We start from the raw sequence: 13,314 nt of genomic DNA, 5'->3' as shown, positions 1-13,314 counted from the left end.
ATCCCACCTATTCCCAACCTGCTATGGTGCCCCGAGGTGGGTAGGAGCGAGTCGAGTCCATATCACCGCAGAGCACAACCATATCTGGATCTGATCTATCTACTCGACAATTCATCCGGTGACTTCACGGTCGCTAAAGAAGCCCCAAGAAGTATCAAACATTTCTGATGAGATCCTTGAAACTATTCTCAGATAGCAAGCACTAGCTCCCGGTGCGACTTCATAAAAAGCAATCAAAGATAAGATCTAAGAGAATGAAACGGATGTAGTGGTCATTATAGAGGTTCCTTATGATCCTAGAAAACGTTCGAAAAAACTAGGTACGAAACTACCTGGCAGGGGAAAAAATATGATAAGTAGAAACATAATTTCGAGTGTGATCAGACAACCAAAAATCAGACAACGACAACAGAGTAGCCTGTCATTCAAGATTAATCGACGCCCAAGGAACGCTTGATCGAATGAATGAGTCACAAGGGTAAGCCCCAACGACAAAAGAACCCATGCTTGGAGCATTTTGGGGGGCTAGCCACCATCCTTCTTACTTTACTTCCAATTCAACTCTTTGTTTCTTTAACTTAAATTACCTCTTTCTCGCGATTCTTTTGTTTAGGAATTGCACCCCTTGCCTCAAGTGGCAATTTGAAGCACCCTCTAACTTTCATTTTTTTTAAACTGACCCATTAACTTTCTTAATTACTTGTTTCTAGATTAACTTCCAATATTTTTGTGTTGAAGAACAAAGTTGTTATGGATCTTCATTTAGTACTGAAAACCTTTTTCATACCAACGATCAAAGTTAATATTGCTGATTAAATTCAGCAACATTAAATAACTTTGTTATTCAAAAAACTTTAACCACAACCATGGCTTTGCCCCTTCGAGCGCACTAGGGCTACCGCCCGTAGGATTCTGCTAACCGGGTGTGAGCGCATATGTTGAAATCATCAACATATGCGCCGCATATGTTAGTGTATATAGTTTGTTTACTTTCATTTATATGTAACTTTGATTCCAGAGCAATAAAATTTCTCTCTTCTTTGCATTTCTTTCTTTTCTTTCATGTTATCGTTTATACGATTATATGGTATCGGAGCATGGTTATTAAGGCCTGCTCTTCATTTTAAACCGGATTTTCATCTTTTTCTTCGGTTTTCCTTTCTTCATCAGTTGTTTTCTCTGGATTCTTGATCTTTTGATTAATATATTCAGGTTGTTACTCCTTTTCAGATGGTTTTCTTCTCATTTCTTCCATAAATTCCTTCTTCTTCATCTCTTTTGTCACTTTCTCGGGTTTTCAACCGTCAAAATTTCTTCAAACTTTCACCGATTTGTAACGCCCGTTAAATTTCGTTAATAAGAAAGTAAGCCTTGTAGAGTATTGTATTTTAACCGAGACCCGATCTGCCATCAATAGGGACCTCCTAGTCATTCTCGAAAGTCATGTTAATTAAACTTTGGAACAAGACATCACATCTTGCAATTTTTTTTTATTTTCCAGCCATTCCAAGGGATCCAACTCCAATTCAAGGATAGTATTATATCAATTCAAGTCTTTTTCACCATTAAACCATTTGTTGAACATGTTAGGGTTGAGTTTTGATCAAAACAGTTTCTGACAGATTCGAACTCGCTTACTGTTACGTCTGTAACTCGATGAAAATTTATTTTTTTTGATCGATTCTTGTTTCCATGATGTTCTAATTTGAGGCTAGTTTCCAGAAAGGTATAATATGAAATTTTTGGACGAGATTTGAATGGTTTTTATGATTTTATAAGATCGTGTGTCAAAGCTGAGGGGGGGTGACGGATTCTGGTCTGTCTTCCCGAAATCATAGCTCTTTTTTGACAAGTCCAAATTGATTGATTCCACTTATGAAAGTTCATATTTTGAGTTAAGATTACAAATCAATTGGAATCGTTTAATTTGGTTTGGTAATGATTTTTAAACAAATAAAACACTTTTGCTGCGCACTGAAATAACTGCACGTACCTTTCTATGTTGGAGAAATTTTTATGATTTTTGTGTGAATTATAAAAATATAATAAAAATATTTTTAGCTACCCAGGACATTTATACAACGATGATAAAAATTTCATAATTTCTTTCGATGTTTTTCCTATGTAATGAAATACATCTTTGCATGCTAAAATCTGCATGTTATACTAGTTATTGATCGATACTTTCGTTTTAAGCTTAACCGGTGGCTGTCCAATCGAGTACCTTTCGGGGCTGTTTTAAGTGAGGTTTTTGCTTCGTCATCTTCCTAGGTATGTTATGTGTATCATACGTTAGTAATGAAGCCCGTTTGGTTAGTCAATTGTCGATTGATTGAAAACTAGGATTTCGGTTGTCTAGATTTTTAATTGTTGCGTTTAGCGGGTTGTTTGAGGGAATTAACAACCAATTCAGATTGTGTACCCTCAATATGTTATACGGGCTGTGAAAAACTTAATTTTTATGTTAATGGGCCTGAATTGGTTGTCGGTTTCTCAAACGGGTCTGTACAACGAAAATTGGCGTTTAATTGGTAGTTTATGCGTTGTTCATGCGGATTACCGACCCATTCAACTCGTGTAGTTTCGTGTTGACTTTTTGGCTGTAATTATACTTAATTTAGTCCACACGGGGCTGAGTTCGTTGCTAAGTGCATAAGCAACTCGTAAACATGCATATTCGTCCCATCTAGCAACTTCCGGGGGTAATTTGGGAATTCCCTATTTCCGGGTTTATCTAAGGGTGGTTTCGGTAAATATAAGGCCCAGGGGCTGTTGTAATTGAAATTGGTGACGACGAGGCTTAGGTAACTCAAACCATGTTAGAACACCTCGTAGGATAAACGAGTTCATTCGGTATCGTTAGTAACTATTGTGTATAATCCGACAGGCGTGTGAGTTGTGGGAATACTTAGGGGTTCTCTAGCTCGTGGTGATTTTATGCCTTGTGTCAGGTGAGTTCATGATGCCCCTTTTTACCTTTTTACGTTTTGGGCTAGCATACACACATTATATGATTTTAGCCAATTTTATTCGTTTAAACTATTGGGTTGATATTGTATAATCTTGTTTGTGGTTGTACCTTTATGAAAACATGTGTGAATTATATTATATGCCTCAGGATATGTTAGACTTGTTTATGGTCATATATACCTTAAGGTTATTCGTATTACTTATGGTCTAGGCTCTAGGATGCTAATAGGCTCAATAGTAATTTCTTGGTTATCCATTAATTATGGATTATACTCGATGATATGGCTTCGTTGGTTAATTGATTTAGATGTTTGTAAGTGTGTATGTGGATGTGTATGTGTTGGTAAACTGTGATCGGGTCAAATATATTACTTGGGGAAGACCCGGGGTGAGGAGGCCCGTGTTGCACGTTTATGTCCCGGCGGGTCAAATATATTACTTGAGTCCTTGACTTCGGGTCTCGTGACTTGGGGTGAGGAGGCCCGCCGTTCTGCCAAACCGTGGTCGGGTCAAATATATTACTTGGGGAAGACCCGGGGTGAGGAGGCCTGTATCACGTGTTTAGGTTTGTTAAACCGTGACCCAGTGAAATATATTACTTGGGGATAACCCGGGGTGAGGAAGCTCGTGTTGCATGATTTTAATTTTGTTAAACCACGACCGGTCAAATATATTACTTTGGGAAGACCCGGGGTGAGGAGGCCCGTGTTGCGTGTTTGACCAAGAAAAATTATTTATTATTTTATTTACTTATGATTTGACCAAGGAAAGTTATATATTTATTTACTTATGATTTTCTCCTACATTTTATACTTATGAAATTAAATTTTTTAATGAATATTGCTTATTGAAAACTTGAACTCACTCAGCTCAAGCTGACTTTGTGTGTATGTTAGATTGATTTTCAGGTTAAGGACTAGAGATGATCGCTTGGTCGTGCTGGAGGCTACTCGGACAGTTGAAGGCATTTCTGGTCGAGGGTTTCAAATAAAACAGACATTTTATTTACATTTAATTTTTTTTTTGGGCACTTGTACCCGGGTTTGGGATTTTTCTTTGGATACTTAACCTTTTTCCGCTGCTTATTGTTTGGAATCTTTTCCCCGGTTTTGGGAATTTTGATACTTAGTAAATTTCGCTGTTTAATACTCTAAAATGGTTTTAATAAAATGAACTCGCATTTGTTTTTTTTTTATTTTTGTGAATTTTGGATATGATTACCAACTGTAGGGTTCCCGAGATTCGGGGTCTTACACGATTGTTCCTTATACTTTCGTGTTAAACCCTACAAACTTTCATCCTCAAAATCCAATCCAAAATGTCAATATTTGTTTCTATTCATTCCAACGCATATGTCTTAGACATATGCGCCGCATAAGTCTAGCGCGTATCTCATTCCCGCATATGTCTATATATCCAACATATGCGCCGCATATGTTATTGATGGTTGGGTAAAAGTTAGTTAATCTTATGTATTAATTAGTTAATTTTAGTTTAATAAATGAATGAACATTGGTACTTCAAACGTTGTTTTGCGTTTTCAGGAACTTGGAAGTTATGGAGCTTATCGAGGATATTTACGGGCTTGGAATGAAGATTTAGAAGTGAGAGATTGAACGTGCACACATCACGATGTAGTAGAAAGAAGAAAATAAAGTTTTTCGAGATTTTACATCTTCGCGCGACGCGAAGATGCAGGCCAGACAACTTCGCACGATGCGAAGTTGCAATTCCAGAGCCCGACTATTTTGTCATTCGCGCGACGCGAACCGACCTAAAATCGAAAAAATCTACGTTTTGCCTTATAAAAACCCATTAACCTCACCATTCGGATTATTACGACTTCCAGAGGTAGAAGAGGTGTTCTAAGACGACTTTCAGCCATCCCGAAGCTTCCGGTTCCATCATTGATCGTATGTTTATCAAGATAAGTGTTTTAATCGATATGTCAATGCTCGGCTAAGTTCCCCTGTTCATTCTAGGCTAGGGTTTGTGTATCTTAACTTCTGATCAGATTCAATATGCTTAAGGATTAAGAGTTTGATTGAGTTTATGCTTTGATCTTGCTTGTTTATTGCTTTGATTGTTTAAACAAATTATGTCATTGATTATTACTTGTTGCATCACTTGTTTGGTTGTGTTCATCAACATTTAGGGTTAGCTCTTGTGTCATTGAACTAGTAATCATCGGTCTTTGCAAATTAATTGGTTTTCATAACATAAATTGGTAATTGAGTAGATTAATTTCAATTGTGTCAACAATTCGATTTGGGTATCGTTTGTCATCACAATCAAACTATTAGGTCTAGCAATTACTGCGCAATCAAGTCAGTTGAATCTTTAATTAAGTTAGATGTCACATTACCCGAACCTAGAGTGAATACTTTTCTTAATATTGTTTACAAACCTTTCTAAGTAATTGTTTAGTATTAATTAATCTTTTTCAAAAACTGCTTGACATCGTCTGTCCGCCTTAGTTTAAATAATTAATTAAGTAATATTAAATTAGCACTTTCCTTGAGTTCCTTTGGAGACGACCTTACTTACCCGTACTAGTTTATAGGTATTTAAGTCTTTAATTAATCGTTTTTTAGTAGACCGCTACAGCCCACGTCAGTTATACGGCGCATAAGTCTCTTTTGTCTTGATACTCAGCGCATAAGTCTTTTTTCTTCTCGTTCTTTGTTCGTTTTTCTGTTTTTTTTTTCTAAATGGAAGTCCCTAATACTTCCTTTGCTCAAAACCTCATAATTGATTCATCTAATCCTCTTTACCTTCATGCATCTGATGACCCAGGCATGATTCTAGTCTCAAAATTCTTTGACTGCAATGGTTTTGGAGCCTGGAAACGAGCAATGACTATTGCTCTTTCGGCAAAGAACAATATAGGCTTCATTAATAACACCGTCACCATGCCTACTACTCAACCGTATCTTTCAAATTGGCAGCGATGCAATGATATGGTTATTTCTTGGATTCTCAACACTCTTAATCACGACATTTGTGATAGTGTTTTGTATGCCGAAACAGCTCAAAGTTTATGGAATGAGCTCAACTCTAGATATGGCCAAGCTAACGGTGCTAGAGTTTATCAACTTCATAAGAATCTCTGCCAAATCTCCCAAGGAAATAGTGACATTGCTACTTATTTCTCAAAAATGAAATCAAATTGGGATGAATTGAATATTGTTAATTCCATTCCTTCTTGCACGTGTGGGGCTGCTCATACCTTTGCCAAACATGTGGAGGATCAAAGGCTAATTTAGTTTCTTGTTGGCTTAATTCCAAGCTATGATATGATCAGAAGTAATATTCTGATGATGCAGCCTTTCCCCTCTATCGATCATGCATATGGGATATTGATTCAAGATGAAAAACAAAGAGAAATTCACACCACCACCATTGATTTCACCACATCTTCTACTTCTATGCTTGTTAATACTGGAGGGCCAGTCAGTGGTGGAACTGGAGAAAATAGAAGAACTTTGGTGTGTACTCATTGTAAGACGAATGGGCATTCAGTAAACAAGTGTTACAAGTTGATTGGTTTTCCGAATGACTATAAATTTGTCACAGGAAAGAAATTTGCTACTCTTGCTAAAGAACAAGGACAAAGTGATCAAAAACATTCTGATCAGCAAGGAATCACTCAACAATGGTATCATGACTTGATGGTTTTGTTGCAGCAAAACAAACTCCAACCTGGAACTTATAATACTTTTGCTGCTAACAACGCTACAATCATTAATCATGACTCTTTTTGAGGTATCATGTCTTGTAATTCTTTTAAATCTTCTTCGAAATGGATCATTGACACTGGTGCAAATGATCATATGTGTCATGATCAAAATTTGTTTTCAAGTGTTTCCTTTTTACAAAATCCAATTTTCATCACTCTTCCTGATGGCACCAGTGTTACTGTTCATCAGTATGGGATTGTTCCTTTAACTGATAAACTTTCTTTGTCCAAAGTTCTTTTGGTACCGCCTTTTAAAAATAATCTTCTTTCTGTTTCAAGAGTATGTTCTGATACTGATGGTACTGTTCTTTTCTCTAAACCCAATTGTGTTTTACATGGCCCTTTTCTGAAGAGCCATCTGGTTCTTGGTGAAATGCTCAATGGTCTTTATCTTCTTGAAGCCACTAAGACTTTTGCTACTAATTCTTTTCTTTTCAATAAATCTTGTAACTCTGCTATAGCCGTTGAAACTTGGCATAATTGTCTAGGACATTTGCCAGGTTACAAATTGAAACAATTATCTTTCATTTCTAATTCATCTTTCAAGTTTATCGAGCATTGTGATATTTGTCCTAAGGCAAGACAACATAAATTGCCTTTTCCTATTAGCTTTACATCTACAAGCAAAATTTTTGAGCTAATTCATATTGATATTTGGGGGCCTTATCATACAGCTACTTATAATGGCTTCAGATATTTTTTAACCATTGTGGATGATTATAGCAGAACTTGGACACATTTGCTTTCCACTAAAAGAAATACTTTTCCTATTCTTCAATCTTTCATTGAAATGGTTAGCAATCAATTTGGCACGACTGTTAAATGCATTTGATCTGATAATGCTTTTGAACTAGGGACTAGACTAGTTCAACGTGCTTACTTATTAAGTAAAGGCATTATTCATCAAACAACTTGTGTTGCTGTTCCTCAACAAAATGGTGTTGTTGAACGAAAGCATAAACATTTGCTTGAAACATCGAGAGCCTTAATGTTTCAATCTAAACTTTCTGTTCAGTTTTGGGGTGACTGTGTTTTAACAGCTACACATTTAATCAATCGATTCCCCACTGAGATCCTTAACAATAAAACCCCATATGAGGTTTTTACAGGAAAACTTCCTTCCTATGTTCACATGAAGTCTTTTGGTTGCCTTACTTACGCTTCTACTTTGAGTCAAGGAAGAGACAAATTCAAACCACGGGTTATTCCTTGTATTTTTCTGGGATATCCTCTTGGTAAAAAGGCTTATCGTTTATATGATCTTGACAAAATAAGATCATCATATCAAGAAATATCGTTTTCTTTGAAGTTTTATTCCCTTCAATCACAAACTCCAAAGAAAGCTTTATTTTTCCATCTATTGATATCATCAATCAATTATTTGATGATTCTTCCTCTACTTTCGCTTCTAATTCAATTCCCGATTCCATTCCTAATTCTTCTGCTACTTCCGATATTCATGCTCCTCCTTCTAATGATCCACCCATTAGAAGGTCTTCCAGAATTTCTATTCCTCCTTATTTGAATGATTATGTCTGTAATCATTCTAATTATTCTCACCATTGCTTTCACACTGTCACTAATTCATGCTCCTCTTGTGTGTCTTGTTCTTCTTCTCAACTCCTTCCTTCCAGTCAAACTCTCACCACAGCTTCTCTGAATTACATGAGCCAACTTCATACAAAGAAGCTGCAACTATTCCTGCATGGAAAGATGCCATGAAAGCAGAGTTTCAGGCTCTTGAGAATACTAATACTTGGGCTGTTGTTGATCTTCCTCCTGGAAAGAAGGCTATTAAGAGCAAATGGGTGTTTAAAATTAAACACCAAGCAGATGGCACTGTTGAACGCTGTAAAGCATGTTTGGTGGTCAAAGAAGATACTCAAAAGGAAGTGATTGATTATAATGAGACTTTTTCTCCTGTTATTAAGATGACCACCATTCGAAGTCTCGTTGCTGTGGCTACCAAACGAAGTTGGCCTCTTTTTCAGCTTGATGTAAATAGCGCTTTTCTTCATGGGGATTTGGATGAAGACATTTATATGCTACCACTGTCTGGTATGGAGCTTCCAAATCATCAAGTTCTTAAGCTTCAGAAGTCCTTATATGGTTTGAACGCCGATGGGTCTAGAGGATTTCACCCATTTTCACTATCCAAGCGTAATAAAGTATAAAACTATTCTTTCCTAATTAATATTTTGATAAAAACAATTGTAAATGTTAATTCGTATATATAAGTTCACACATAACTAATAAATGAAATGCAGAAGATTTACAGAGTCAATTCAGAATGGAAAACACATTATTCTTTTACTTAGATTGAAATATGAAGTACAAAAGATATAAAATAATTAAAACCCTGAGAAAAACCATTGAGAAATACATTTTCGGCACTCGTGTGGTACATAAATTAAATCCAAAATCGAATTTGTAACCGCCGGAGTTAACGTCAACATTTTGGAAGATCTGCCGGTGGTGGTAGCAGCCTCTGACTAGAAAGCTTCCCGTCCATCACCAGCCACGCCATCCTTAATCCCCACGTAATGTGTATCTCTATATGGCAATGCATGAACCATATTCCTATAGCATAGTAGTTAATATACAATATCAGTACGTTGCATTTTTATGGCAGGTTGTCGATGAATTAGGTGTTAAATTTTACCTGGATTATCAGCTCGAAACCGGATTGCAACCCACCCACCGGACGGCACACCGACGGTGTTCCTTTCAACAGGGTCCACCAGGTTGAAGTTAGGTGGGTCAGTAGTCGAGTTAAAGTTCCCGGAGCCTTGGCCGACGGCGTAAAAATTATAACCGTGTAGATGGAAAGGATGGTTTTCGGCTCCGAGAATACTGGTTCCTTGCAACACTAACTCCACGGTGGTGTTGAACGGCAGAACCACCAATTTGGTGCCGTTAGTCACCTGTGTGTTGTTTGGTGGGGTACCTGTGTAATTGAACTGAATTAGCGGGTTGTTGGGGAAATCGGTGGTGTAAACCCCGTTCCCACGTCGAAAATAATAAGCTTGAAGTAACGCAGTTGTAGGCATAATAAATGAAATGTTATTCACACTGGCCAAGAATTTGGTGGCATTGGTTGGTCCTTGGCATGTTTGGTTTTTCGGACATGGGTTGGTTCCTAGACCGACCGTGAAGAAAAACCGTCTTTGGATGGTTTGTGGAACGTTTGCGGGAAACTTGGAGTTACCTAAACTACGCTGTTGGTTGGTCCAGTTGGCAATGTACGTGGTTGCGTTGATTGGTGGGAGTGGTGGGACCGGGAGAGTGTTAATGGATGAGTTGGAGGTAATATTATCCACGTGGTATTCGAGAAGTCCGATGACAGTGGTGTTGTCAAACGTCCCTGCGGCTGCGGTTGAATATGGTCTAGCGGCCATTAAGAACTTGGTGTTGGAGGTGAGGTTTTTGGTTTTGAGAAGAACGTTATGGGTTTGGCCCGGTGCAATGAATATTGTGTCGGTTTCGAATGGCTTCACGTAGCTTGCGTCTGCGTCGACAATCGTGAATGTATGATTTGTGATTTTGAAGAAAAGCTCGTCGTTGAGTGCAGCATTGATTAATCGGAGGAGATATGTCTTCCCGGGCTTCACCTTTAAACTATACGTTTCTACATGAATGATCATATTTAAATTGTTAGATATAATACTCAAATTGAACGTAAATATAAAATTGAATGTTTAAAAGGTTTGCTTGTGTTAGTGTTATAAAGTCAAGTAGATATGGGTAGTTGGGATGAGTAGGTAAATACCGTTGTAATACCTAACATAGGTCACAACTTGCGATTCACATATCTAACTCACTTTTATCTTTAGATGCATTGCTAAAAAAATTAATCTCATTTTCTTTTTATTAAACGTTTCACGTTTTTATTAAACATTTCACGTTTTCACTTTACAGAGAATTAAAATTTTTTCTGTTTTCAACTCTATAAACAAAAAAGAGGCAAGAAATTTCTTGAACCAAGTTTGGTTGATCTGGTCCATGGTTTCCGGTGAAACCATCAAGTCAAAAGAGGACGGTTGACCGGTTAACAGTCCAATCATTGCGATTGAACCAATGGAACATGTTCATTAGACTGTGAATTTGGGTTTAATACTGGGTATGAGAAAATGAATCCAAATTGACACATATGCAACCATGAATACTACAAAACATACTTAATTAGTGACATCAAAAACATCTTTAGAGGCGCATTTGCGCTAATCGATTGCAATTAGTGAGAGTTTTATTGTCAAAAAATTTCTCTTTTTGTCACGTTTTTTTAGTAGAAAGTACCATTTGCAGAACAATTTAATGAAGGGCCAGGGAGCCCATTAATAGTAAAAGTGTCCGAACTGTTGGGCCCAGCCCCGGTTTGAATGGCCTGGTTAATCACAGTCTCAGTATTAGCCTTCCACCACTCACCTATAATACAATGCCAGGATTAGCAGCCTTACCCATACAAACACAACATATTGCAATAATATAAATATATTTAAGTCTCTAATTTACCAAACATGATTGGGACTTCCTTGTATGGTTTGACAAACGGATATGATTCATTATGTTTAGGCAGAATGATGATTGGCCCGTATAGCGTTGCCCTAATCCACGAGATATGGGCATGGTACCATAACGTTCCTCTTTGGCCCGTGATGGTGAAGTTGTAAACGTATGATTGGCCTGTTTGAATGGGACATTGTGTGATGTAAGCCGGCCCGTCAGCCCATCCACTTTGAAGTTGCCTAATTCCATGCCTAGCCGTAACCCGTCATCAATCAACAATCAATATAAAGTAACCGAAAACATAAGTGAGCATTTGTGTTTGTATATAAATTAATAAAGCATACCAATGTATTGTGATATTGTTGGAAACACGGTTGACCACTTTTATGACTACACGGTCCCCCTCCCTAGCAAGAACCCGAGGCCCGGGGAATTTTCCGTTAACGGCTATTATGCTTTTTGTCCCACACAATCTTGTCACATTTTTCAACCGTATCTAAAACCAGAATTACATTAAGTATTCTTTTGGTGATGATCATCTAAGATGCATTAAAAGTACTAAATAAACATATGTATCAACTATTAGTAAAAAGGTGCTCACGTTAAACATATAGTGCCTTGTAACGCCTGCTAATGCCACTCCAGGGTACAAGTTTCCAAAGAATGTAACGAAGAGTAAAGCTCCAAAGAAACATGAAGGAAGATAAGACATCACCATGGTCAAATATGCAAAGATGAAGAAACATTTTAGTGGGAGGGTTTATATAGGCATGAAATATAAAGCTACAGGTGGCTGGGTACAAGTTTTCAATGCACGGGAAAAAAGACATCCACCTACTGCATGGTGGAGCAAGAAGATCAAATGTCAAAGTCATTTTTTAAAATTAAATTTTGACTAATTTATGTTGTAAGTCATTTTTTAAAATTAAATTTTGACTAATTTATGTTGTTAACTCATCCAAGTATATATACTTGCATTTCATTTTTCCAACATTATCCACTTTAGTAAATAGTAGCATGTTTAATTGGTACCCTTTCTTGTCTCTGTTGGATGAAGAATAAAGTTATGTACTATGAAATCTAAGTAAGTCTTTAAACATAATAATGGGTTTAGTACTCGATGAAAGAGATTCCCACAACTGACCTTTATCATTTCAACCTTCTTAGCCATTTTTGTTGAATTCTTGTTCCAATTGAGTACACATCATAAATGAATGATTGAATAGTTTAAGGTTAATAGTTTTCTATTTTCATACATAATCTAATATTAGACATCTGCGCATGCGATGCAGCGGGAAACACGTACCTTGGTAATCATGTAACAAATTTATGGGTGTTTGTTGTTCGATTTGAAACCGTAAAACCGTTCAAACCGGTTAATGGTTTGATTTCACGGTTGATTTTTTTTTCATTAACTTTTGCTTAGTCATTTTCAATTTTCAAATGTTCGGTTTCGGTTTTTGACGACAAAAAGCCACTACTAACAGTTTGGTTCATTGTTTAATTTAAAAACCATCAAAAGCATACTGCAAACAACCATACGTAAATTTCAACTGAAAAAAACTATAACAATATCATACTCAAATTAAAGAGAAACATATGCTCGTTTTTATGATGTAATTTAAAAAAAAAAATAGCGTATGAAAAATTCTTAATGTTTAGAAATCATTTGGGGGGGGGGGGGGGGTTGTATTAAAAGTGAAAAAAAATCACGTATGAGTGAAAGATCAAGATCATAGTTGTAGCTATTTTTAAATTTACTAAAGTTGAGCAAAATGAAGAGGCAAATGTTGAACTATTATATAATAACTGAATTTAAGTGTATTTGACTTTTTTATTGTACAAGTTTACCCTTATCCTAAATGCATTGAAGGGTACCTTGTGCTAATTGATTTGTAACCTTAAAAGGAAGATGTCTTAATTTGCTCGTATCTGATGTATTATATATAATATATAGATACATATAACAAATATAGAGATTTGGTTAAGGGATTTACTATTGGCCTAAGTAAGAATATTCTGTAATCCATCTATTATAATAAAAAAAACTACCACTTTTGCCACTTGTCAATCTCATAGTCATCCTCATATTTTTTTCA

The 13,314-nt window shown here is 36.6% G+C and overlaps 2 protein-coding genes across 2 annotated transcripts; one reads left to right on the top strand and one right to left on the bottom strand.

The window, feature by feature from the left end:
* Window positions 1–5,681: 5,681 nt before the first annotated feature.
* LOC143601982 (uncharacterized) lies at window positions 5,682–6,236 on the top strand. Its single transcript, XM_077079241.1, has one exon. It carries the CDS (start codon window positions 5,682–5,684, stop codon window positions 6,234–6,236), a length of 555 nt encoding a protein of 184 aa, XP_076935356.1.
* A 2,756-nt stretch (window positions 6,237–8,992) lies between these two features.
* LOC143601983 (laccase-2-like) lies at window positions 8,993–11,956 on the bottom strand. Its single transcript, XM_077079242.1, has 6 exons — window positions 11,817–11,956; window positions 11,560–11,711; window positions 11,222–11,466; window positions 11,006–11,134; window positions 9,372–10,337; window positions 8,993–9,289 (listed from the first exon to the last, which is right to left on the bottom strand). The coding sequence occupies exons 1-6, from the start codon at window positions 11,931–11,933 to the stop codon at window positions 9,159–9,161; spliced, it is 1,740 nt and encodes a 579-aa protein (XP_076935357.1). The 5' UTR covers window positions 11,934–11,956; the 3' UTR covers window positions 8,993–9,158.
* Between the last annotated feature and the right edge of the window lie 1,358 nt (window positions 11,957–13,314).

The sequence above is a fragment of the Bidens hawaiensis genome, unplaced genomic scaffold, assembly GCF_021521415.1.
Source record: "Bidens hawaiensis isolate Kalapana, Puna unplaced genomic scaffold, B.hawaiensis_p1.1 tig00057717_1, whole genome shotgun sequence".
Lineage (NCBI taxonomy): Eukaryota > Viridiplantae > Streptophyta > Magnoliopsida > Asterales > Asteraceae > Bidens > Bidens hawaiensis.
This window is presented reverse-complemented; position numbering and strand designations above follow the sequence as displayed.